The following is a 27,997-nucleotide window of genomic DNA, read 5'->3' as shown; positions in this document are numbered from 1 at the left end:
AACTAGGGCACAGAAAAAGATGGGAGTTTTATGACGCACTTCAGGTTTCAGTCACCCACCTACAGACTGACAGGCCGACGAAACTCACTGGCTTACCAGTAAAAATTTTTTTTTAAGGTAGATACCCTGGAATCTTGTTTTTAGAGCCCCTCTCCCAAGATGCATGTCTTCTCATGAAAAGTGCTTTTGATATATCTGAACGTCATAACCAGGAACAAAGTCTACTCCACATTCCAGATTCACCACTGTGAATTCTCTTCCGATACCTTTTATTCTGCAAGGGTCACATTAAGGACTTTCCAATCTTGATACACAGTGGCCACAGAAGGGAAGGAATGGCTAAGAAGCGAGTCGGGGCACAGGGAACACTGGAAGAGTCCGCGGCCCACCTGCCAGCTGGCCACACCCCCCATAACACCATGTTCTGATTTTTTTTTTTCTGTTTTTCTGAGACGGAGTCTCACTCTGTCTGTCCCCCATGCTGGATGGAGTGCAGTGGCATGATCTCGGCTCACTGCAACCTCCGCTCTCGGGTTCATGCCATTCTCCTGCCTCAGCCTCGCGAGTAGCTGGGACTACAGGTGGGTGCCACCACGCCTGGCTAATTTTTGTATTTTCAGTAGAGACGGGGTTTCACTGTGTTAGCCAGGATGGTCTCAATCTCCTGACCTTGTGATCTGCCCCCCTCAGCCTCCCAAAGTGCTGGAATTACAGGCATGAGCCACCGCGCCCGGCCCTTTTTTTTCGCTTTTTAACAGATGAGGTCTTGCTGTTACCCCATCTGGTCTCCAGCTCCTAGGCTTAAGCAATCCTCCTGCCTCAGCCTCCCAAGTAGCTGAGACTAGAGGCATGAGCCACCACGTGCAGCTTCTGATCTTTTTGTCCTCAACTCTCTTTTACTTAACTGCTTTCTCTAGAGGTAAGGTTATGAAGTGGAGATGGTCAGGACCCCTCGAATAAAATTTGTGAATACAGGAAACAAAGCCTGGGTCAATAATTGGATTTTGGTTTTGCTGTTGTTGTTTTGTTTTTTTCTGTTTTTTTTTTTCTTGAGATGGAATCTCACTCTGTTGCCCACGCTGGAGTGCAGTGGCACGATCTCGGCTCACTGCAAGCTCCGCCTCCCGAGTTCATGCCATTCTCCTGCCTCAGCCTCACAAGTAGCTGGGACTACAGGCGCCCACCACTATACCCGGCTAATTTTTTGTATTTTTAGTAGAGATGGAGTTTGACCATGTCAGCCAGGATGGTCTTGATCTCCTGACCTCGTGATCTGCCCGGCTCGGCTGGGATCGCAGGGATTACAAAGTGCAGGGATTACAGGTGTGAAGCACTGTGCCCGGCCTAATACACAGATTTTAAGAGAAAAAAGGCAGATTAGGCGTAGTGGCTCATACCTGTAATCCTAGCACTTTGGGAGGCTGAGGCAGGTGGATCGCTTGAGGCCAGGAGTTCAAGACCAGCCTGGCCAACATGGTGAAACCCCGTTTCTATTAAAAATACAAAAATTAGCCAGGCATGGTGATGCAAGCTTGTAATCCCAATCCTGGCTACTTGGGAGGCTGAGGCAGGAGAATCGCTTGAACCTGGGAGGTGGAGGTTGCAGTGAGCTGAGATCGAGCCACTGCACTCCAGTCTTGGTGACACAGCAAGACACTGTCTCAAAAATAAAATAAATAAAATAAAATAGCAATAACTGGTGTAGTCAACAGAACAATTTATTCCCTTGCTTTGTGAAGCTAACAATTTTTTTTCCCCGAGACAGCATCTCACTCTATCGCCCAGGCTAGAGTGCAGTGGTGCACTCTCGCCTCACTGCAACCTCTGCCTCTGGGGTTCAAGCAATTCTTCTGCCTCAGCCTTCTGCACAGCCAGAATCACAGGTGTGTGCCACCACACCCGGCTAATTTTGATATTTTTAGTAGAGACGGGGTATTACCATGTTGGCCAGGCTGGTCTCAAACTCCTCACCTCAGGTGATCCGCCCACTTAAGGCCTCCCAAAGTGTTGGAATTACAGGCATGAGCCACCACACTCGGCCCCTAAGTATATATCAATGTGGTCAAATGTAGATGGCTGCTGTCACGATGGGTCTGTATTATGGGAATGTGCTCACGTGGTAAATAGAACAAAACACCAAAGAACAAAATCACCAGACTGCAGACCTGTGGTAGCTCATGCATGACTCAGTGCAGGGAACAGTGTTCTGCTGTGCAATTTTTGTAATTTTTGCTGCTAATTTTTGTATTTTTAATTGAGACGGGGTTTCACCACGTTGGCCAGGCTGGTCTTGACCTCAGCGTTCTGCTGAGTGACATGACATCAGGAGGAACACGCCTCCTAACTGAACGTGGTACCACAGGGCAAACACATGACCCCGAGCAGATACCCCATGAGTGACTGCTGCACCTGCATCCCTTTCTCAGTGAAAGCACAGAACCCAGCCAGCCTCCCAAGCGTGAAAAAGCCACATGGAAGCGCTACACCAGGAGACAAAACAACAGAGCCCCAGGTAGCAAGGGAATGTGTAGGAGACACCAAGCTGTATCCAGGGAGCCTTAGGCACCCTCAGACTTGGGCCTCTTCCCTCCTCCATTTCCCCTGCATGTCCAAGAGCCATAGCATGAACCACACCACAGGTGCCCGGCCAAGGATGGGTCTTGTCAAGGAAAAGTGTTATATTTACTGTAGCTTTTCTGTATGAGGAATTTATGGTGTTAAATCTTAGTAGCATTTAAAAGTTTAATTGTATTACTTCTCGGGTTTTGAGTTTTTGGACCAAACTATCTTTTTCTCGAAGCCCTTTTATTTTTCCTGCAAGAACTTTCATACTTGGTGGTACTCAGGTACACCAGTCAGGAGAAAATACTGTGCTGTCACACCACAAAGACATATACAGGTTAAGGCCAAATACCTGATTTGTGACACCAGTGCGGGCAAGTTGCTCTGAAGAAGTGGCTCTGAAAAGACCAGATTTTCAAACAGGTGTTTATTATGCAGTTCCCACGTCACTTGGAACTTTTTCAAGTGTTCATTTTCCTAGTTAAGAAAAAGAAAAAGATAAACAGAATATGTAGTGAATTGCTAAAGACTTGAAAATTCCCACAGGGATTCCCTCCCCGCTCTCCCTCTCCCCACACCACACACACATCCCTCTTCACAGGCCCAGAGTGTTCAGCTTATGATAAGTGCTGTTCCCTTTATGTCCCAAGTCACACAGTGGATCAGAACTCTGACTACAAGGACATGTAGTCAGTCTAGATGGCAAGTTTAGAAGGGCCGCAAAGACAGGGATGACAGGTGTGCAGGGATGACAGGTGTGCACAGAGACAAAGCAGTAACTGCACACGTTTGAGAGTCATTTCTCACAATTATACTTTTAAAATGTAATGAAAGCCCTTACAGTTCAGTTTAGATACATCAAGTCCCTCGATGCCAAAGGATAATAATTGTCTTACCTATTTGGAGAAACCTTCCATTTTAATTAATACACACAATTTCTCCACTTGCAAGACCCTATTAGAGGTAAGGTTTTTTTTGTCTTCCTAATAAACATAGGCAAACTCATCAATTACTTTAGCTAATACCATGAAAACCTAGAAGTGTCCCAGTCATCACAGACAGTCATGTCAACAGAGATGTACAACAAGTCCCCAACACAAGACCACTGAGGCTGATGCCATTATTACCTTTCCTAAATGTAATGGTCACATTTAATAAGTCTTCCTACAACCATGCGTGTGTGAATCCATGCTTCCCTCTGTCAACTACACGGACACTATTTGTGTTCAGATCACGTTACATCTTTGGGTGAATGTTCCTGACTTCAACAACCGCCAGCTCTGGAAGCTGCACTTCATCATGCTTGGCTACTCCACGTCTCCTGAGTCGGGTCACTCACAGGGACTGGGTTTAGAGGTCTGCTCCTGTTTACAATATAGCCAAGCTGAGTTGATGGAGACCTTAGCAAATGAACGACACAAAGATTTCATTGTTATGTCACCTGATAACCCTAGTTGGTATGGGGGCTGAGAGAACAAATTATAATGATTAACTTCTGTTCTTCAAAGTAAACACCTACACACACATTTGGAGACAGCACACCAGTGATACTGCTAGACCACTGTGTGCTAGCCTTGCTGGTTATAGCTCTGTTTTCATACCTGGAAACACAAGCACTGAGAGATTCAGCAATGAATCTACGCCATCTGCAGAAAACCTCAAACCTTCCATTTTGTTAACATTTCCAACACTTTTCCTCATTGTGTTTTCACCAGTGCCTCCCAGACTGAAACATCATCACTCCTGTTTCACACCAAGCACATCTCAGAGCAAGCACATTCAGTACAGGAAAAATGCATGTGGCAGGAGACTGGGGCCAGGTAACTGATAACCAGCCCCAGACTGGAACCCACAAATGTGCTCTTAATAATGAAGCAGGTGAAGTGCCAAGCCCATGCTGCCCAGGCCCTGTGCCAGGTACGAGGACACAAAGACTAGCTCCTGCTAAAGTAGTCCGTTGCTCTCCAGGGGTTGCCGGAGAACAGGACAGTAGGCAGTAACCTGACTTACGATTCAGCTACAGGACAAAGAGTACATGGGAGTGAAGGCAGCACCCGGATCAGACCAGGCTGGCAACCAGCTGATGGAGGGGCCTCCTGGAAGAGCTGAGGCTTTGCCTGGCCTCCATTGGAAACCTCTAGGATAGCCATTTCCACCTGCCTGCCTATGAGTGGAATCACAAATCTGGCTTTCTGGGCCAGTTGCTAGTGGTCACTGGGTGAAGACTGATTTATAAAGATGTTCAGCATTTTTAATAAAATCTAAAATTACACCTCTAGGTGAGGCATGCAAGACAAACAGATATCAGACTCACTTCACAACCTGAAATCAACTTGGAGTTTACTTAAGTAACACATGCTAACACCTGAGTGTCTAGAATGGCCAGGCACTGTCCTCACCGTTGAATTTAATGCCTCCAGTAAGCTCCCTGTGAATTTGGTACTGCCCTGCCATGCCCTATCGACAGGTGTAGAACCAGCATAGAGGGGCTCAAATAACCGGACTGGGGCACGCAGGCATGGGCTTTGCAGGATATGTTGTCACAGCTCCTACGAGAGGTGAGGCCTATGGAAGAACTCCTGAGCTACAGGCAGAAAGGCTTCTCAGTGACCTAAGGGCAGGCTTTGCAGACTGTTCTTGCTTCCCACTACAAAAAAATAGGCTTGGGAGTTTGGAAGAAGGAAGACAAGATGTTTAGAATGTAGTTCCTACAACAGACAGAAATAACGGCATATTTGAGATATTTCTTATTTGTGGATGAAAATTTAGACTTCACTATTATAGCCTTAGCCTCCCGAGTAGCTGGGATTATAGGCGCGTGCCACCATGCCTGGCTAATTTTTTGTATTTTTAGTGGAGACGGGGTTTCATCATGTTGGCCAGGCTGGTCTCTAGCTCCTGACCTCAGACGGAGCGAGACTCCGTCTCAAAAAAAAAAAAAAAAAAAAATTCTTCCTTTTTCCAACTACGTATCTGTAAAAAGTTGAATTTTTTTCAGTAACTTCAACCAGACAACCTATGACAACAGACTGAATGTAGAAGATGAAGCTCCCACTGCTTCTACAGAGAGATCTGAAGAAGCGTTTGAGTGACCCACTCTTAAGAAATATGTTGGCTGGGCACGGTGGCTCATGCCTGTAATTCTAGCACTTTGGGAGTCCAAGGCATGCAGATCACCTGAGGTCAGGAGTTCGAGACCAGACTGGCCAACATGGTGAAATCCCGTCTCTACTAAAAAAAATACAAAAAAATTAGCCAGGTGTGGTGGTGGGCACCTGTAATCCCAGCTACTTGGGAGGCTAAGGCAGGAGAATCACTTGAACCCGGGAGGCAGAGGTTTCAGTGAGCCAAGATCACACCATTGCATTCCAGCCTGGGCAACAATGTTTTATTCTGGAAAACAGTTATTTTTACATGCGTAGTTTATGTTACATTATCTAATGTAAAAGTGTATTGTTTGTTACATTCTCTAATATATGTTAAATATGCAATTTATGTAATCTAATGAGAGCTTACATTTTTAAAATGACAATAAGCATTTAAAAAATTTCTCAGTTTGAATTTCAATACAGCAAGTACTGATATAAGTCTGCACAAAAAAGCACACTTCGGGGTCCTAAATTTTTAAGTATAAAGGAGCCTGAGCCCAAAACTGTTGAGAATTACTGCACTGAGACACTGAGTTTATCTTAAGCTGGTGCTGCATAGATCACTGGATGGCAGTGTAATAATGTGGCTATAAATTTGTGAAGATTTTTGGGTTCTGACTGGAATAACCCAACCATAAAAAGAGATTGGCTGGCATTAGTCGATAAGAAATTACCGTCAGTCTTCATGGATGTGACAATGGAACTGTGGCTATGTAAGATAATGGATGACTATTTTTAGAGACACTTATTGGAATATTCTAAGACAAAAAGGCACATTGTCTGGAACCCATATTAAAATACTGCATCAAAAAGAGGGTGGAAGAGAAAGTGGAAGAAAAAGAAGGCATAATGAAGTCAGAGTGGCAAAATGCTGATTAACTGTGGATCTGGGTAAGGAGTACATAGAAATTCACTGTAGTCTCCACCCAGAATCCACAATTCTACATTACAACATCTCGCAGACCATTTTCAATGAAGTCCTGTATTTTGTGTTTGAGATCACTTTTTCTTTGATGTTCTGTAGCTGTCACTACCCTATATCCAGAGAAGGCTTTTTCAACATCTTATTTGGGAAATCTGATAAGCTTCCTTGCTGAACACTAGTATTTTTCAGTAATTCTGAGAATTTCTCAGCTATCATCTCCACCCTTATTCTGCTTCTCTTTGGGGACTGTGATTACTGGTGGCTAGACATCTTCACCGCATCCTTCAGGTCTCAACCTCTCTTCCGTGGCCCATCTCTTTGTTTCTTTGAGTTACAGTCTATAGAATTCCTGCACTTCCTTCTTGCAACTCACCAGTTCTCTTTTCAGCTGTTTGTTTCATCTATCCATTAAGCTTTTCCAGAAAATTATGTTTTTGTTTCTAGTTTTAGTTTTTTCAAATCTGAATGATCATTCTTTAGAGTATTAATCCTTAACTCCCAATTTCAAACTTTTACAAAGTTTCTTTAAGCACAGTTAACATAGTTACTCTATATTCTTTTTTGAACATTTAAATGTCTTTGTTATGTGATTCTGTCTATTGCTTCTGCTGGCTTTCAAATGTGTTGTCATGAACCTTGTGTTTTATGACTTTTTTTTACTGTGAGCTGCTCATTTGGGGGGATTTTATCTATTTGAATTCTCTGAGGTCAGATTGAAGACTTCCGGAGGTGATCTGCATGCTGCCTGACTTTACCAGCAATCTTGGACCACTGTAAAGTAACTTCCAGGTTTGGGCTGTTTCATACTACACCAACATTTATTCAGACTCCAGCTCATGTGGCAGCTGGTTGACAGCTGCCAAGTCTCTGGGAAGTTATACTCCCCGCACCCCCACCCCGAGGACATGAGAGCTGCAGATCCCTGCTGTCCCTTTCGGTGTCCGGAGTTTCCACTTCAACCTTACTGAGGGTGTCGTCACTTACAGTCCCGGCATTATGTGCAGACCCCATCCTGGGCTAGGTTGTATCTTGTCTACCAGGATCAGAAGAAATCCCTGCAGCAAATGCTGACTTTCAAGCCCATATATTTCTCAGGATTCCAACTTTCAACTGGTTTTTCACCACTACGACTTATTCCCTTTCATGCCATCTCAGTTATACACTTTAAAACATTTCATCTTTGTTTTGAGAGAGAGTTTTGCTCTTGTTGCCCAGGCTGGAGTGCAGTGGCACATTCTCGGCTCACTGCAACCTCCACCTCCCAGGTTCAAGCGATTCTCCTGCCTTAGCCTCCCGAGTAGCTGGGATTATAGGCGCGTGCCACCATGCCTCGCTAATTTTTTGTATTTTTAGTGGAGACGGGGTTTCATCATGTTGGCCAGGCTGGTCTCTAGCTCCTGACCTCAGGTGATCCAACCACCTCGGCCTCCCAAAATACTGGGATTACAGCCATAAGCTACCACGCCAGGCTTATTTTTTAATTATCTAGTAAATTCAGTTGTTTCCCTTGGAGGAAGGAATAGTTAAGGCTATCTAGTCTGCTGGAGCCCTAGAAATCAATGTGGATATTTCTATGTGTAAAGGAAGTGAAAAAAGACACTGATCAAACAGCTTCAGAGTATGTGCATTTTTTTCAAGCCACAAGGAATTCTTTTTCTTTTTTTGTTTTGTTTTGTTGTGTGTGTGAGACAGTCTCGCTCTGTCACCCCGACTGGAGTGCAGTGGCACGATCTTGGCTCAATGCAACCTCTGCCTCCCTGGTTCAAGCGATTCTCCTGCCTCAGCCTCCCAAGTAGCTGGGACTACAGGTGCCCGCCACCATGCCAGGCTAATTTTTGTATTTTTAGTAGAGATGGGGTTTCATCATATTGGCCAGGCTGGTCTCGAACTCCTGACCTCAGGTGATCTGCCCGCTTCCAACTCCCAAAGTGCTGGGATTACAGGTATGAGCCACTGCACCCGGCCTCAAGCCACAAGAAATTATTTCTATATAAACTGCTAGGAATTTGCTCTAATAATCAAATTAATTTTTGTCAGCTTCACAAAACAGTGTCCTACGGTAACTATCTGAGGAGGCACAGACCTCCCCAGCACTTTCTGGAGAGCAGCAGCAGCTCTCTTCACTACCAGAGTCTCTCTGGGCACCAGGTTTAGGTGGGCTGGACAGCATCCTTCTTAACCTGAGGCAATGTTCTTGTAAAAGACAGAGGAGAGGCTCTAGATTTGAACCTCTGAAGGGTGGGCAGACTCTCAGGTGGAGATGGGGAGGCAGTGCTGTGAGAGATGCCAGAGGAAGGAAGAGGTACCAGAAGGAAGCCTGGTGGCACTACCCAGTGGACTCAGACCTTGAAACAGGATAACTGACCCCCTACCCCGCCCCCACCCCTCACCCTACCCTTTCACCTCGCTGCCTCTTCTCAGAATAGATACCTCCCCATGGCTTGGTGCAGTGAAGCTTGAGGAAGTCTGTGAACCCCCTGAAATGACTTACAATTATATGTATGTAATTTTTTCTTTTCTTTTTGAGATAGGGTCTCACTCTCTTGCCCAGGCTGGAGTGCACTGGCTCACCACAGCCTCAACCCTGAGCTCAAATGATCCTCTTGCCTCACAGCCTCTTGAGTAGCACGCATCATCACTCCTGGTTAATTTAATTTTAAATTTTTTTGGTATAGATGGGGTCTCCCCATGTTGCCCAGGTTGGTCTCAAGTTCCTGGGCTCAAGCGATCCTCCCACTTTTGGCTTCCCAAAATCCGAGGATTACAGGTATGAGCCACCATGCCCAGGCTATATGTAAATTTTTCCAAGAGGGTCCATCAACTTGAGAATGAGATAAAGACCAATGCCAGTGCTTACTATATTTGTTTCAAAATGTAGTTTTACCACTAAGAAAGCACCCAAAACTAGATGCTCAGCCCTCTCGCCATGTGATGCCCTGTACCACCTCTGGACTCTTCAGAGTCCAAGTCCCCACCTGCAAGAAGGCTCTCACCAGATGTGGCCCCTCAAATTTGGACTTCTCAGCCTTCTTAACCATAAGAAATAAATTCCTTTCTTTCTTTAAAGAAAGAAAGCACCTAAAACTACCACCCAAATACATATAAGTATTATTTAATACTAAAGTTTAAGTGACGATGAAAAACTCCACAGATGAATAGTAAGAGTCAAGGAAGCTTTGAGGGCTTATCTCTGGAACGCATGGTCTCCTTCCAAACTGTGGGGGCACTGAGGCTGTTGAGAATTGACCACAGCCTACCTGTAACCATACTTCTGTACCATGCGCCTTCCACCCAATATGGTGATTCCTCTTTTGAGAGGGCCAGACCCATCTGTGTGTCTCTTTTGTTAGGACTGCCAGATCCCCATTGGCAAGGATGGGGACAGGGCCTGTCTTGAGACTGCAAGCAGATCCTTAACTCAGTGCTGGCTTATTGGGTGAATGCATGCATGCATGCATGCATGAATGAATGAACGCCACTGGGCTGTAAACAAGCTGTTCTCTACAGCCTTCACGCTCTTCATGGGCATTTCACCTAATAACAGCTCTGTCTACAGCAACAAAAGAATGAACAACCTAGGTAGGACACTGGAGATTTCTCTGTCTCCTTATAAAGGCACATACAGGTGCTCCCCTCAAACTGCCCCATGCCTCGTTCCCTGGGCCTCACGGTCCTCCAAAAGGTACTTCCGTGAGGTGACACCTGGTTATCAATCCACCCAATGCTCTTATCCAGTGGCAAAGTCCAGAGGAAAGACAAACAGGAGAGGAAACAGGTCCTCTCCCACAGAGGAGAGGGGCCTATGACAGTGTGTGGGGGTGTGACAGCGAGGTCGGCATACAAGCATGAGAAGCTTCCTCTTGCCACATGCTTCTCTTCGGTTCATCCAAACAGAAAGAAAAACACACGTTTTCTCTCTTACCAGAGTGCCAAGGAAGGTGCTGATGGAGCGTGCGGCTTGGCAGAGGGCGCCGTACTCCTCAAGCAGGAGGGAGATGAACTGGTGCGCTTGCGGTGGACCCTGCAGGCCAGATGGTGCCTTCACTTTGGCCGCAGCTGACAGCTGCCGGAGCAGGCGGACCTTCATCTCCAGCACGTACTCTCGAGCTTGCTGTTCCAGACGCTGGTACAGCTGGTAGGGGTCCCTCTCACAGAGCCTGCACAGAGAAGAGAGTCACCAGGACCTGCCTACCAGGGCCCGTGGGTGCTGTGATGTCAGTGAGCATCTCTTCTGAAGCCCTTCAACAGGTGACCACCTCTGGATGATCACACAGTCATCTTCCTCATAACCCCCTGTGAGAGGCACAATCACCCCACCTAACAGATGGAGAATCCGCAGCACAGAGTGTCACCAGTGAGCTAACAGGAAAAGTGACAGTTATTGAGCTTCCTCTGTACGGCACAGTTCATGCACATGCACTAATTGTTTGCTGCGTGTAGGTTCAGTGCCTGCTTTACAGATGGGACATTCTGGCCCACACAGGTTGGGTGAGTTGCATGAACTCACACAGCTGGAAGAGCATGCTACCACCTCTCAGCAGCTGGCCCCAGACAAACACACTCAGACACGAGGCTGGGGACAACTAACTCCTTTAAAGGCTTATATGTTAACAAGTAAAAACCACTGATCCCAGTAGAGGTGCCACCTGGCTGCAGATCTGGGGCAGCCTGCTCTTTCCTTCTTTCTACAGGCTCAGTGTACAATCCAAACGGGTTTGTAACAGGCTTATCAAAAGAGGAAACTTGAGACACGGTTTATCCTTTTTTAAAAATTACCCCACCAAAAAAGCAATAAAGGTGTGTAAAATAAAATCTGTAGGCTGAAGGCTGGGCGCAGAGGCTCACACCTATAATCCCAGCACTTCGGGAGGCCGAGGAGGGCGGATCATGAGGTCAGGAGATCAAGACCATTCTGGCCAACATGGTGAAATCCTGTCTCTACTGAAAACAAAACAAAACAAAACAAAACAAAAAAACCAAAAAATTAGCCGGGCGTGGTGGCGGGCACCTGTAGTCCCAGTTACTCAGGAAGCTGAGGCAGGAGAATGGTGTGAACCCAGGAGGCGGAGCTTGCAGTGAGCCGAGATAGCTAGCGCCACTGCACTCCAGCCTGGGCGACAGAATGAGACTCTGTCTCAAAAAAAAAAAAAAAAAAAAAAAAAAAAAAAAAAAAATTTGTAGGCTGAAGAGTAGGAAAAAAATAATACATGTCCCATGACTAAGCCACAAATGCAATGAACATTTTCACGAATTTCCCTCCAAACTTTGGGACAATCGATTTTTTTTATTGACACAAATACGTGTATGATAATCCACATCTTAAAACTTATTCTACAGTACTGGCATTGCTATGGTTAAATTTAATTGTATTTTAATCCAGGAGCCTCTAGATGGAAACCTAAAACCACTGATGTAGTAACAACAATTCATCCACAACCCATCACCAGGATAAACCAGTTGGAGTTCATCACTCTAATAAAAATGAGTTGTAAAATGTATTAAGCTACAGCTCCTGGATTTTACATAGTAAATCCTTTCACCTTCTACATACCACATTATGTCAAAAGAAAAGAAAGTTGTCACCTGTTCTATTTTTAAATTGCCATACTACCTAGCTAGGCTGTAAAAGACAAGTGCCAAGTAAAATCTTGCAATGGAACACGTGAAGTCTTAAGGAAAATGTGGATTAAAAAATAGTGTAGATGGATGGGATTCCTATTATGGTTAGTACATTTCAGATAGACATTAATTTTTTTGAGTATGACAATTTTAATTTCAACTACTAGTATAAAAAACTGTCCTCTGAAACAGAATGCATTTCATCTGCTAGAAGAAAGCCACAGAAGAGTCAAATTTTGACAGAGACAACCAAACTCAGAAACAGACTGGACACCCACGTCACTGTTCTCTAAGCATGTCGGACTTACATCCCTTTTATTTATTTATTTTATTTTTTTGGGTCTATTTCTGTATTTTATAAATTTAAGGAAATAACCACGTGATAATTTCGCAAACAGATTTTTTTTAAGTTATATAAAAAGGAGGCATGCCGGGCGCGATGGCTCACGCCTGTAATCCCAGCACTTTGGGAGGCTGAGGCGGGTGGATCACGAGGTCAGGAGATCAAGATCATCCTAGCTAACGCGGTGAAACCCCATCTCTACTAAAAATACAAAAAATTAGCCGGGCGTGGTGGCAGGCGCCTGTAGTCCCAGCTACTCGGAAGGCTGAGGCAGGAGAATGGCATGAACCTGGGAGGCGGAGCTTGCAGTGAGCCGAGATGGAGCCACTGCACTCCAGCCTGGGTGACAGAGTGAGACCCCGTCTCAAAAAAAAAAAAAAAAAGGGAGGCAGCAAGGCTGGGCGTGGTGGCTCACGCCTGTAATCCCAGCACTTTGTGAGGTGAGATCGAGACCATCCTGGCTAACACGGTGAAACCCCATCTCTACTAAAAATACAAAAAATCAGCTGGCGTGGTGGCGGGTGCCTGTAGTCCCGGCTACTCAGGAGGCTGAGGCAGGAGAATGGCGTGAACCCAGGAGGCGGAGTTTGCAGTGAGCCAAGATTGCGCCACTGCACTCCAGCCTGGGTGACAGAGTGAGACTCCGTCTCAAAAAAAAAAAGGAGACAGTGATATGCTGAAGGCGCTATGGAAGCTCATTCGCTAACTCACACACACATCCAACAGATACTAGCACATCAACCACACACTGGCTGCTACTCTAAGGTACTAAAGTTGCAACGTTAATAATCTGTGAAGTCATAGGTTTGATGTGAAGGTTATACATTTTTTCCTAATACTCATTAGGAAACTTAACTTCCTTTGTTGTTTCTTTGTTTTTGTTTTTGGAGACAGGGTTTTACTCTGTTGCCCAGGCTGGAGTGCAGTGGAGCAATCCTAGCTCACTGCAGCATTGAACTCCTGAGCTTGAGAGCTCCTCGTGCCTCAGCCTCCCAAGCAACTGAGGCCACAAGTGTGCTTCATTACACCTGGCTAATTTTTTTATTTTGTGTAGAGACAAGTCACTATGTTGCCCAGGCTAGTCTTGAACTGTTGGGCCCAAGAAATCCTCCCAAAGTGCTGGGATTACAGATGTGAGCCACCATGCTTGGCTGGAAACCTAACTTCTAATAAAAGCACATACCACAGAGAAGGACCTCTTGCAATACCGGTGGTTCACAGGTCAAACCCTGAACATACTTGGCTGAATTCAATGAGTTAACCTAATCTACGGCTAATCACTATCCTTGCCTCCAGGATAAAATCTACTGCACAGCAAACATCACTTTGTAAAACTCCCGGCTGGGCACGGTGGCTCACGCCTGTAATCCCAACACTTTGGGAGGCCGAGGTGGGTGAATCACAAGGTCAGGAGTTCAAGGCCAGCCTGGCCAAGATGGTGAAATCCCATCTCTACTAAAAATACAAAAATTAGCTGGGCGCAATGGCAGGCGCCTGTAATCCCAGCTACTCAGGAGGCTGAGGCAGGAGAATCACTTGAACTCAGGCGGCAGAGGTTGCAGTGAGCTGAGATTACAACCACTGCACACCAGCCTGGGCGACAGAGTGAGACTCTGAGGGGAGGCAGAAAAAAAAAAAAAAAAAAAAAAAAAAAACCTCTCCCAAATGTGATGCATTCAAAATGTGAGAAAGAAACCCAAATGAGAATCAACCCACGAAATGGCCATCTCAAATCTGTTGCTTTCATTTGAAACATTTCAAAAAACATAAAAATACGTTACGTCGCTGGGCACAGTGGCTCACGCCTGTAATTCCAGCACTTTGGGAGGTCAAAGCAGGTGGATTACGTTTGAGACCAACCTGACCAACATGGCGAAACCCAGTCTCTATTAAAATACAAAAATGAGCTGGGCACGGTGGTGGGCACCTGTAATCCCAGTTACTCGGGAAGCTGAGACATGAGAATAGCTTGAACCTAGGAGGCGGGGGTTGCAGTGAGCTGAGATCACACCATTGCCCTCCAGCCTGGGTGACAGAGCAAGACTCCGTCTCAAAAAAAAAAAAAAAAAAAAAAAAAAAAACTATAAGGAATAAAAAAAATTATGGCCACCTCAAATTCTGTGTGGTTACTGAGCATAAGGTATCTGCTGAAGAATGGCTGCGGCATCCAGACAAACAGCCACACAGCCAGGCATGCCTCGGCTGTCTCGGCCGAGTCTAGACGTGTATGTGTCTAGGCACATACACGAGCTACCCAACCTCACAGAGCCCCATTTTCTCACTTCGTAAATGGGCTAACTCTGCCTTTCTCCTTGGGTTGATAAAGGCAAGAGTGCTTGTAAAAGTACTCTGCATCATCCCTGGCACAGGGGGACTCAGAAAGGCAGGTATTATCATCAGTCTTCACACAAACAAGTGACAGAAACATTTCTTGTGTAATTACTCAGGCAATAGCGTTTCATCGGAATCAGAAAAATTCAAGATGTCTGGCCTAGGGGGTTCGCTTTTGCCAATCCATCTGCTGCAGACTCTACAGGCACCAAAGGCTGAGCAAGCCCAGCTGAGCACTGTAAGGAAAGCCCATCCTGAAAGGAGTGGCTCCAAGCGCAGCAGGCAGGGCAGGGGTTTGCACAGGGCCACAACAGGAAGGGGTGGTATGTACCGATCCACGAGCTCCTTTACTCCCTCCTTGTCAGGCACCAGAGACTGGTCCTGGTCATCTGCCAGCGGCGTCCCTGCCTGGCGGTAGATGCAGCGCACCGTGTAGCGCACTTCTGACCAGTAGTTCTGCAGCTGCTGAGGTTCCCGGTCCGCCTCTGCCGAAATTTCTCTGTGAGACAACACAGGAAGGTTAGAAACTCACCACAATCTGCTGCCCTTCCTGACCTAGCACACTGTCCTCAGAGGACCTCCCAGACTCTTGTACCTTGCCCAGCTCCCAGGAGCCGGCAATCAGGGTGATGGCATCCCCAGCACAGCTCCCAGGGTGCACTCTGCGTTAAGAGCTTAGCCACTGCACAGATGACAGGAGCATCTGCGGCTACTGTCCATAATAAGGGTACCCACATCCCCACTGCTGATCTGGCCTTCACCTCCAAGGTACCTAATGGGCAGCCTTGCCCCCACCCTTTGGCCCCCACTTGGCTACATGCATTCCTTCCTGAGCCAGAGCACAGAGCATTTTTAGATCTGCTCCCAGTAATCCCAGCACTTTGGGAGGTGAAGACGGACTAATTGTTTGAGTCCAGGAGTTTGAGACCAGCCTGGGCAACATGACAAAGCCCCATCTCTACAAAATACACAAAAATTAGCTCCACATGGTGGTGCGCACCTGTAGTCCCAGATACTGGGACTGAAGTGGGAGAATCACTTGAGCCTGGAAGGCGGAAGTTGTGGTGAGCCGAGATTACGCCACTGCCCTCCAGCCTGGAGGACAGAGCCAGACCTCATCTCAAAAAAAAAAGACGAGCTCCTGGGCTCTCCCCTCAGCCACTCAGCGGCAGCCAGTCAGGCCCACCCCCATCATTCCTCTCATTCACTAAGGCTGCTCTTAGATTCTGATTATTTAAGGACTCCCCCTCTTGTTGTGAGGATGCTTCCTAGTGCCAGTTCCTCAAGAGCGGGAGTTTTTGTCTTACTCATCTGGATCTTTCTCACAATAGCGAAGCAATCGCCTTTACTCTTGTTGCTGTCTGTCACATTAGCCCAGTTTCTCGGTCCAGCTCCAATATGCAGGTCTGCACGTCACTGTGGACAGGTGTGAGCAACGTGGCACACACGTCACATACCTGCGCTCACTGCAGGCCTCGCACGAGCATGCGGTGTCCGAAGGCAGCGTCTGTGCACCCAGAGCGAGCCTCCCACCACTGCCGGCCTCCGGCTGGGAGCCACCAAGCGAGGAGTGAAGAAGAAAATCTTGGCTCTGCTTTAAAAAGAGAACAGAATAGACCAGTTATGTTAAAATGTTCAAGGCATCAATTTTTTATTAACTGCTCAGGAAAATGCCTTTTAAAAAACTGTAAAACCTAGACATTGAAAAGAAACTATCTTGGCTGGATGCAGTGGCTCACATTTGTAATCTCAGCACTTTGGGAGTCTAAGGTGGATGGATCATTGGGCAACACGGTGAAACACCACTGCTACAAGAAATACAAAAAATAGGCCGGGCGTGTCGGAGCCTGCCTGTAGTCCCAGCTACCCAGGAGGCTGAGGTGTGAGGGTCATTTGAGCCTGAGAAGTTGAGGCTATAGTGAGCCGTGATCATCCCCCACGGCACTTCTGCCTGGGTGACAGAGACACTGTCACACAGACACATGCACACAAAAAGGAAACAATTCAGCTGGGCATGGTGGTTCACACCTGTAATCCCACCACTTTGGGAAGCCAAGATGGGAGGACCACTTGAAGAGCCCAGACGTTTGAGACCAGCCTGGGTAACATAGCAAGACCTCGTCTCTATTTAAAATTTTTTTTAAAGTATAAAAATCAATTGATATTAAATTTAAAAACGAACAGTTTTACTCCCAGTGTCCTAATCAGCACACATGATGATCACTTCAGTGGGCACCTCTGGTGCCCATGGTCGCCTGAGACAGCACTTGGTAGAAACCTAGTGGCCTCTCTGAGCCTAGCATCAAGCAGCTGGGGCAGAGGCCTCTCCGTCCTGGGGAATACCATAGCCTGCACTGCCTGCTCTGACTGAGGAACAAGGAGGCTTAAGAGAACACTTGGCCGGGCACGATGGCTCACGCCTGTAATCCCAGCACTTTGGGAGGCCGAGGCAGGTGGATCACCTGAGGTCAGGAGTTCAAGACCAGCCTGACCCATGTGGTGAAACCCATCTCTTCTAATATAAAAATCAGCCAGGCGTGGTAGTGCACGCCTGTAATCTCAACTACTCAGGAGGCTGAGGCAGGAGAATCGCTTGAACCTGGGAGGCAGAGGTTGCAGTGAGCCAAGATCGCGTCACTGCACTCCAGCCTGAGAAACAGAGCGAGACTTTGTCTCAAAAAAAAAGAGAACACTGGGCAAAGACCTTCCTATGTCCCATGCCCAACAGTAAGCACCGAAAAGATTTCACCAACAACAACTAGAGAAACACAACATAACCTTAGGTTCCTCCTCCTGCTCAATCACCCACCCATCTGGCACCGGGGCTTCTTCTAGAACAGGTCCTGAGAAGGACTCTGCTCCTTGGGAAAAGGGGCTCAGGTCTCAGAGCTGAGGGTGCCCACAGGGTGATGCAGGGTGCTAGAAAGGCTTCCCCAGGCTCACGATAGGGGCTGCCAGCTCCATCATCATTGCGTCCCCCTGATCCCCACAGCCTGAGGAAGAGAATCACAGTCACAAGAGAGACTTCCAGAAAGGAATTCACCTAAGTCATGAGTATTGCACTATTCCCACTCTGCTTCCCACAAGCAAAAGTGTGCTCTCCTTACCAACCCCTCCCCCAATCAAGCATGAAGCCACTGAGACAAGCCCTCAGAGAGACAGGTGGTGGCGTACAGCAAGGAGCCGGGGGTTCACCCTGGGCTGGACTTGGCCAGGTCTGTTCAGAGGTTTGCACCACCACAGTCTGCTGCTGAGCCAAGCACAAGGAAACTCCTAAGGGCCTGTGGTGGGTGCTGTGGAGTTGGGACACAAAGACACTGGTGCAGGCCTTGCAGAAAAGACCCTGCAGCAGAAAAGCCTGAGCATTGCTAAGTGGGCAGAGGATTAAGACAGCAGGGGACCTAGCTCAGCTGCCACCAGCACACAGAAGGGCAAGAGCTTGTGTCATCCTGAAAGAATCCCACCCCAAACAGGTCCTGCTGGGAAGCTGACCCCAGAATTACACCATGAGGGAAGGGGGGCAGAGTGCGGGATGGCAGTGGTAGGGGGAGGGGGGCAGGCTGGTTGTGCCACACAGTGACTCAACCAGACAGTCCAGCATTAAGTCCCTACCGAGGTCTCAGAAGTGCCAAAGGTCTGAATGTTTTGCTCTGTTCTGAATGTTTGTGCTCCCGCCCGCCCCTGTTCATAAGTTGAAATTTTAACCCCTAAGGCAATGTATCAGGAAGTGGGGACTTTAGGAAGTGATTAGGTCATGAGGACGGCGTCTTCGTGAATGGGATTAATGTCCTTTTATAAAGGAGGCCCCGGAGAGCTGTCACATCCTTCCACCGCATGAGGACAGTGAGGGCACCAGCTATGAACCAAAGCTCAGCCTTTCCCAGGCACCAATCTGCCAGCACCTTGATCTTAGACCTTCCAGCCCTCCAGACTATAAGATATAAATGTCCGCTGTTTATAAGCAGCCCAGCCCGTGGTATTTTGTTGCAGCAGCCTGAGCACATTACAGCAGCCTCCCCTAAGAAAGAGCCAGCAACCACTGGGCCACCCATTAGGACCATAGACCTAGTGCTAGTGGGCCAAAAAGAACCCGAGACAACCCAGAAGAGAACAAAGACCCCCAAGTCTCCACTCCAGAGCCCCTTCTCCATCCTGGAGGAACAGGGCAGGCATAAGGAGGCAGGACATACACCACTGCCCTCTGCCCGTGGGGACTCCTGCCACCACTTAACTTGAGGGAAAGAGGCTTTGGATTAATTAGATGAGACATTTAGGTTTCTTTTGTTTTTGGTTTTTTTTGGGAGACAGGGTCTCGCTCTATCACCCAGGCTGGAGTGCAGTGGTGCAATCTCGGCTCACTGCAACCTCGACCTCCCACGCTCAAGCAATCGTCTCACCTCAGCCTTCTGAGTAGCTGGGACCATAGGCGTGCGCCACCATGCCTGGCTAACTTTTTGCATTTTTGGTAGACACAGGGTTTCACTATGTTGATCAGGTTGGTCTTAAACTTCTGAGCTCAAGTGATCCACCTGCCTTCGTTTCCAAAAGTGCTGTGATTATAGGCGTGAGCCAACACGCTCAGCCACATTTAGGTTTTTATGTAGACTGGACGTGAGTACCTGAAAATGAGGCTACTCCCATACCAAAAGTGGCTGGAAGGCCATGGAGTTCTGATTGATGAGGCATGGTAGGACAAGGAGACGGCAGTGGTAGAGGAGGCTGTTTCCTAAGCGGGTCCGTTCCCTTCAACAAGTAAGGTTCACAGTCTCCTCCATCCCACAGCCATCTAACAGCAAAGTTGTCCACTCCACCTCAATCCTAAATACCTCCACAATCCACCCATTCTTCCTCCACTGCTTCTAACCCAGTCTAAGCCATCATCACCTACCTCTTGCCTGCACAGCTGCACTGCCGCTCTCTAGTGGCACACCTATTTCCACATGTACCTGCTAATCATCCATTCTCCAGGCAGCAGCAGAGTGAGATCACAGAGCTCCCAACATAAAACCTCTGTTCTCCTTAGGAGCAAACACTGTATCACTCCTCTGTTAACACAGAGGAGCAACACTGTATTTCTTACCACAGCTTTCAAGGTTGCTCAAAGTTCTGCTTTTAAGTCACTGCCCTTGTTCCCTTTGACTTGTACCCTTAAGCCCATGAGCCTCTGAATGGCTTCTGGTAGACTGTAGAGTGCTGTCCCATTAGGTAGGCCTTAGCAAAAAGATCACCTACTCAGGGAGGCTGGTTGAGCCAACTGATTTTTTTGCCTCTCAACTCCAAATCCACCCTTCTTCACCACACTTACAAGGAAGGAGCTGCACCTTATAAACATTTCTCCTCTGCCAGCAGGTAGGTACAATGTGTGGTCGTGTGGGTGGAAGGCACTACAGGGACACTGAAGAAGGGGTCTCCCTCCAGGTTCCTGTGCTTTTCTCATCTTGCTCTTACCCCGAGGCAGCTCCTCGTCAGTGGTGTGCAGGGGACTGAGACACGAGCACTCTCCAGCACTCAGTCCCAGCCCACAGGACCTCAGGGAGCCTCTCTGCTACCCAGTGGGGCATAACAATACCCCCTCCATGTCAGGGCCTCTTCCAAGTTTGCTCCTTTCTCGAGTCCCCTCCCTAAGCTCCCGTTAGTGGCTGCTCCCTCAATCTGCCCTGGCCATACTCTTCAGCGTTCACTTTACAGATCTGGGTGGCTGACCTCTTGCTACTTGTTAATTACTTTGAGTTGCACTCTTCTTGCCCAGGCTGAAGTGCAATGCTGTGATCTCGACTCACTGCAGCCTCCGCCTCCTGGGTTCAAACGATTCTCCTGTCTCAGCCCCAAGTAGCTGGGATTATGGGAGCCCACCACCACGACTGGCTAATTTCTGTATTTTTACTAGAGACGGGGGTTTCACCACGTTGGCCAGGCTGGTCTCCCAACTCCTAACCTCAGGTGATCCACCTGCCTCAGCCTCCCAAGGTGCTGATTACAGGCGTGAGCCACCGCATCCCACCACTTGTTAATTATTCTTTATGTTAAACACGTGCTTGTTGTGACTATGGGTGCAGTGCCCATCTCCTGAGCTCTGGCTTCCCCATCAACCTAAACATCCCAGTTAATCCCTATTAAACTGCTATCTGAAATCCTGGTGTTCTACTCGCGTTCTTGTTTTTTTATCTGTCTTCAACACTGGAAAGTCAGTTCATGAGGGCCAGAACCTATCTACTCGCTCACTATGGTACATCAGCACCTATGATGATGGCTGGAATGCAGTACACTCAGAAGAGCAATCAAGAACTTGAAAGTAACATTTCCTGGAGACGAGATGAAGGTAAGTCTTAAAATAGGGTACATAATGACTACATATTAAATCCTTAAATGTGTCCCATTATAGCACTAACTATATACAGATTTAACCTCAGTCATGTTTCACCCAAGTCTAACACAATTTAAAAGAAAAATAACAAAATCCAACTATTAACAATGTAAAATTCACAATGTCCAGCATCCAGAAACAAAACCAAAAGCAAGACAATGACTCTTAAGAAGGAGGAAAAGCCAATCTATACAAACATCCCCCAGGCCAGATGTGGTGGCTCATGCTTGTAATCCCAGCACTTTCAGAGGATGAGGTGAGTGGATCACTTGAGGTCAGGAGATCGAGACCAGCCTGACCAAGATGACAAAATCCCGTCTCTACTAAAAATACAAAATTTGGCCAGGCATGGAGGCACAAGCCTGCAATCCCAGCCACTCGAGAGGCTGAGGCAGGAGAATCGTTTGAACCGAGGAAGGGGAGGTTGCGGTGAGACTAGATCGTGCCATTGCTAGATCGTGCCATTGTACTCCAGCCTGGGTGACAGAGAGAGACACTATCTCAAAAAAGAGAGAGAGAGAGAAAGAGAGAGAGAAAGAGAGGAAGGGAGGGAGGGAGGGAGACAAATTCCCCAGGCCAGGCATGGTGGCTCACGCCTATAATCCCAGCACTTTGGGAGGCAGAGGCAGGCAGATCACCTGAGGTCAGGAGTTTGAGAGCAGCCTGGCCAACATGATGAAACCCCATCTCTACTAAAAACACAAAAATTAGCTGGGCAGAGTGGCACACGCCTGTAATCCCAGCTACTGAGGAGGCTGAAGCAGGAGAACCATTTGAACCCAGGAGGCAGAGGTTACAGTGAGCCGAGATCGCACCACTGCACTCCAGCCTGGGTGACAGAGCGAGGACTCCATCTCAAAAAAAGAAAAAAGAAAAAAAGAAACAGATCCCCCCAAAAACAGAGAAGATACAACTAACAGTCAAGAATCTAAAATTGGCAATTATAAAGAAACTCCATATGTTCAAGAAACAGAGGAAAAATAAACACGATGGGAAGAGAAACTGAAGATGTCAATAAATAAATAAATAAAATGAAACTTCCAAAGCTGAGAAATAAGATATAAAAGAAAAAAATGGCCGGGCGCAGTGGCTCAAGCCTGTAATCCCAGCACTTTGGGAGGCCGAGACAGGCGGATCACGAGGTCAGGAGATCGAGACCATCCTGGCTAACACGGTGAAACCCCGTCTCTACTAAAAATACAAAAAACTAGCCGGGCGTGGTGGCGGGCGCCTGTAGTCCCAGCTACTCGGGAGGCTGAGGCAGGAGAATGGCGGGAACCCGGGAGATGGAGCTTGCAGTGAGCCGAGATTGCGCCACTGCACTCCAGCCTGGGCAACAGAGCGAGACTCCGTCTCAAAAAAAAAAAAAAAAAAAAAAAAGAAAAAAAAAAAAGAAAAAAATACACTAAATAGACTTGGCAGATTAAGCAGATCAGAACACCAATAAACCTGAACACAGGCAATAAAAATAATCCAGGCCAGGCACGGTGTCTCACGCCTATAATCCCAGCACTTTGGGAGGCCAAGATGGGTGGATCACCTGAGGTCAGGAGTTCGAGACCAGTCTGACCAACACGGTGAAACCCCACCTCTACTAAAAAATACAAAAATTGGCCAGGCATGGTAGCACACACCTGTAATCCCAGCACTTTGGGAGGACGAGGGTGGGCGGATTACCTGAGGTCAGGAGTTCGAAGTCAGCCTGACCAACATGGAAAAACCCTGTCCCTACTAAAAATACAAAATTAGCTGGGCATGGTGGCACATGCCTGTAATCCCAGCTACTCAGGAGGCTGAGGCAGGAGAATCACTTGAACCCGGGAGGCAGAGGTTGCAGTGAGCCGAGATCACACCATTGCACTCCAACCTGGGCAACAAGAGTGAAACTTCATCTCGGAAAAAAAAAAAAAAAAAAGCCGGACATGGTGGCAGGCACCTGTAATCACAGCTACCTGGGAGGCTGAGGCAGGAGAATCACTTGAACCCAGGAGGCGGAGGTTGTAGTGAGCCGAGATCATACCATTGCACTCCAGCCTGGGCAACAGAGCAAGACTCTGTCTCGAAATTAATTAATTAATTAATTAATCCAAAATGAAGCACAGAAAAGACTGAAAAAATGGACAAAGCATTTGTAGGACAAACTCAAGATGTCTAACATCCCAGAAAAAAAGAGGACTATGTGAAGAAATACTTGAAATATTTCTAAATTTGATGAAACTATAAACTCACACACATAAGCCCACACTCACTACAAGTTCAATTAACCCAAAGCATAGTAAACACAAAGCAAAGCACAGAGGTCCGTCACCGTCAAACTGCTGAAAACCAGTGATAAAGTGCAAATCTCAGAAGCAGAGGAACGAGTCACCACCTTACACATGCAGGAGCAAAGATAAGGATGACAACATGTTTCTCCTCACAAACTGGGGAGGCCAGGAAAGAAATGACCAACAACCTCAAATTCCAAACAGAAATATCTTTTTAAAACAAAGGCAAAATAAAAGCTTTCAAACAGAAGCTTCCTTGGCCTACAGGAAATGTTAAAGGCAGTTCTTGAGATAGAGAAAAAATAATACCAAATGAAAAGTGAATCTACACAAAGGAATGGAGACCACCACACATGATAAAGATGTGGGTCAAGAACTTATTTATAAGGTCTTTTTAAAAAGATAATTAGCTATTTAAAGCAAGGGGAAAAAAAACCCCACCACAATGTATGCTGAAGTGTATAATACATGTAAGAAAAATACACGACTACATTAGCACCAGAAATGGTGGTGCTCCAAGTGTACTACTGTGAGGTACTTACACTATATGTGAAGTGGTATACTATTCTTTGAGAGTAGAGGCTGAAAAGTGGAAGCCATAGCTAAAAAATTATAAAACAGGCCGGGCGCGGTGGCTCACGCCTGTAATCCCAGCACTTTGGGAGGCCGAGGCGGGTGGATCACGAGGTCAGGAGATCGAGACCATCCTGGTGAACACGGTGAAACCCCATCTCTACTAAAAAATACAAAAAACTAGCCAGGCGAGGTGGCGGGCGCCTGTAGTCCCAGCTACTCGGGAGGCTGAGGCAGGAGAATGGCGTGAACCCGGGAGGCGGAGCTTGTAGTGAGCTGAGATCCGGCCACTGCACTCCAGCCTGGGTGACAGAGCGAGACTCTGTCTCAAAAAAAAATAAAAAATAAAAAAATAAAAATAAAAATAAAAAATTATAAAACAAAGAAAAAGAAATATAGGTAGTAAGGTCAACAGGAGACAAAATGAAATAATTTAAAATATTCATAGGCCGGATGCGGTGGCTCACACCTGTCATTCTAGCACTTTGGGAGGGCGAGGCAGGTGGATCGCAAGGTCAGGAGATCAAGATTAGCCTGGCCAAGATGGTGAAACCCCGCCTCTACTAAAAATAAAAAAATTCGCTGGATGCAGTGATGGGTGCCTGTAATCCCAGCTACGTAGGAGGTTGAGGCAGGAGAATCGCTTGAACCCGAGAGGCAGAGGCTGCAGGGAGCTAAGATGGCGCTACTGTACTCCAGCCTGGGCGCAGAGTGAGACTCTGTCACAAAAAAATAATAAAATAAAATAAAATAAAATAAAATAAAATAAAATAAAATAAAATAAAATAAAATAAAATAAAATAAAACATACTTCTGACCAACACATGGATCAAAAAATACTCATTTTTAAAAAAAATTTTTTTGGAGATGGAGTCTCACTCTGTCGCCCAGGCTCAAGTGCAGTGGCGCAATCTCAGTTCACTGCAACCTCCGCCTCCCGGGTTCAAGCAATTCTCCTGCCTCAGCCTCCTGAGTAGCTGGGATTACAGGCACATGGCACCACACCCGGCTAATGTTTATATTTTAGTAGAGACGGGGTTTCTTCGTGTTGCTCAGGCTGGTCTCGAACTCCTGAGCTTGGGTAATCCGCCTACCTCAGCCTCCCTAAGTGCTAGGGTTACAGGCGAGAGCCACCACGCCCAGCCATTTAAATTATTCAATTCATTGGACGGGCATGGTGGCTCACACCTGTAATCCCAGCCCTTTGGGAGGCTGAGGAGGGCAGATCATGAGGTCAGGAGATCGAGATCATCCTGGCTAGCACAATGAAACTCCGTCTCTACTAAAAATACAAAAAACAAAATTAGCCAGGCATGGTGCGGGCGCCTCTAGTCCCAGCTACTTGGGAGGCTGAGAGGTGGGAGAATGGCATGAACCTGGGAGGTGGAGCTTGCAGTGAGCAGAGATCGCGCGCCACTGCACTCCAGCCTGGATGACAGAGTGAGACCTCGTTTCAAAAAAATTCAATTCATTTAAAAGAAGAGTAACAAATAACAGATGGGAAAAATAGGAGAAAAAATGCAAGATGGTATGTTTAAACCCAAACAGATCAATAATTACATTAAAGGGAAAGAGTATAAATACTACAATTATTAGCAGAGGTCAGACTGGTCTTTAAAAAAGCAAGAGCTCCTAAGCTACAAGAGATGATAAAGAGGTTAAAAAGAAAGGTTGGGAAGACATATTCCTTGTACACACTAATCAAAAAAGGCTAGGTGGCTCTCAGTATAAGACAAAATTTGCTTCACAACAAGGAGTATCAGTAACAACAAAGAGGGAGATGATGATGCTGATGATGATAACGGTGGCATTAATTCAACAATTAGAAATAACAGTGCTAAATGGTAAATACTTTAACAACAAAGCTCAAAATACATAAAGTAGAAATTGAAAGAAATATACCAATCCATAGTTACATTTAGAAGTTTCAGTTGGGCGTGGTGGCTCACGCCTTAACCCAAGCACTTTGGGAGGCTGAGGCAGGCAGACTGCCCAAGCTCAGGAGTTCAAGACCAGGCTAGGCAACACCATCTCTATTAAAATACAAACATTAGCAGGGCATGGTGGCGTGCACGTGTAATCCCAGCTACTCAGAAGGCTGAGGCAGGAGAACTGCTTGAACCCGGGAGGCAGAGGTTGCAGTGAACTGAGATCGCGCCACTGCACTCCAGCCTGGGCACAGAGTGAGACTCTGTCTAAAAAAATAAAATAGGCCAAGCACAGTGGCTCGCACCTGTAATCCCAGCACTTTGGGAGGCCGAGGCGGGCAGATCACGAGGTCAGGAGATCAAGACCATCCTGGCCAACATGGTGAAACCCCATCTCTACAAAAAATACAAAAATTAGCTGGGCGTGGTGGCGCACGCCTGTAGTATCAGCTACTTGGGAGACTGAGGCAGGAGAATTGCTTGAACCCGGGAGGCAGAGGTTGCAGCGAGCCAACATTGCGCCACTGCACTCCAGCCGGGTGACAGAGAGGTGCTCCGTCTCAAAAAAACAATAAAAAATAAAATAAAAACATACTTCTGAACAAAACATGGGTCAATGAACAAATCATAAAGGCAATTATAAAATATTTTGAGTAGAATGAAAACCATTACATATCAGAATTTGTGGGATGCAGCTAAAGGAATGCTTAGACAGAAATTTATAGATCCTGTGTGATTGGTGCAAATTTTAAAAGAAATGTATAGAATTAAACACATTAGAAAAGAAGAAAGGTCTCAGATAAAACAATGTAAACTTCCACCTTAAGAAACCAAAACAGGCTGGTACAAATGCAGTGTTGTTGATAACTAACTGTTCACAACCACTACAGATTTCTTTGTTCCTTCTTGACTCCCACTGCTTCGTTTGACTGCTCTTAAAAATAAATAAATAGGCCGGGAGCGGTGGCTCAAGCCTGTAATCCCAGCACTTTGGGAGGCCGAGACGGGCGGATCACAAGGTCAGGAGATCGAGACCATCCTGGCTAATACGGTGAAACCCCGTCTCTACTAAAGAATACAAAAAACTAGCCGGGCGACGAGGCAGGCGCCTGTAGTCCCAGCTACTTGGGAGGCGGAGGCAGGAGAATGGCGTGAACCTGGGAGGCGGAGCTTGCAGTGAGCTGAGATCCGGCCACCGCACTCCAGCCTGGGCGACAGAGCCAGACTCTGTCTCACAAAAAAATAAATAAATAAATAAATAAATAAATAAATAAATAAATAATAAGAGGAATGAAATTAATAAAGAGCAAAATTAACAAAAAAGAAAATGGAAAAGCAATTAAAACAAAACGTGGTTCTTTGAAAAGATCAGTTAAATTATCTAGCCAGTCTTAGGGGAAAAAAGACAAAACTCAAAAAACTGGTATCAGGAATAAAAAGAAGAGGGAAGCAATCACTATGGATTCTATGGAAATTAAGAAGATAAATATTCTGAACAACTTTATGTCACAACATTTAATATAAAATGGGCAACTTTCCTTAAAGACAAAAACTAGCACAGTTCACTAACAAAGAAACAGACAACCTCTATCAAATGAACTGAACTTGTAGTTCAAAATCTTCCCAACAAAGCAACTTCAGACCAAGATAGCTTTACTGGTGAATCCTCCCAAACACTTACGGTAGAAATAATGCTAATTTTACACAAACTTTTCCTTTCCGGAAAATCAAAGAGAAAATACATCCTAGCTCATTTTATTAACGAAGTATTAGCCCAACATCAAAACCACACAAAGACATGAGACAAGAAATTTATAGACTAATATCCTTCATGAACATAGACACAATAATCCTTAACAAAACATTAGTAAATCCAATCCAGCAACCTAGCAAAAAGATAATACATCACAATCAAATGTGGGTTATCCCAGGAATG

General features: G+C 46.4%; 1 protein-coding gene across 5 annotated transcripts in view; it reads right to left on the bottom strand.

The window, feature by feature from the left end:
* The window catches only part of FAM193A (family with sequence similarity 193 member A), a 199,673-nt gene that overhangs the window by 95,442 nt on the left and 76,234 nt on the right, over nt 1-27,997 (bottom strand). For 3 of the 5 annotated variants that reach the window (XM_010384373.2, XM_030919851.1, XM_030919819.1), the window contains exons 3-6: nt 16,387-16,523; nt 15,261-15,428; nt 10,559-10,793; nt 2,915-3,039 (exon numbers count right to left, since the gene is read on the bottom strand). In XM_010384373.2, the coding sequence (XP_010382675.2) occupies nt 2,915-3,039; nt 10,559-10,793; nt 15,261-15,428; nt 16,387-16,523 (665 nt within the window). The remainder of the gene's footprint in view (nt 1-2,914; nt 3,040-10,558; nt 10,794-15,260; nt 15,429-16,386; nt 16,524-27,997) is intronic. The other 2 variants (XM_030919842.1, XM_030919829.1) reach the window with 1 other exon arrangement.

Source organism: Rhinopithecus roxellana, chromosome 2 (genome assembly GCF_007565055.1).
Source record: "Rhinopithecus roxellana isolate Shanxi Qingling chromosome 2, ASM756505v1, whole genome shotgun sequence".
Taxonomy (NCBI): Eukaryota; Metazoa; Chordata; class Mammalia; order Primates; family Cercopithecidae; genus Rhinopithecus; species Rhinopithecus roxellana.
The sequence above is the reverse complement of the archived record's forward strand: the minus strand, read 5'-3'. Positions and strand labels throughout refer to the sequence as shown.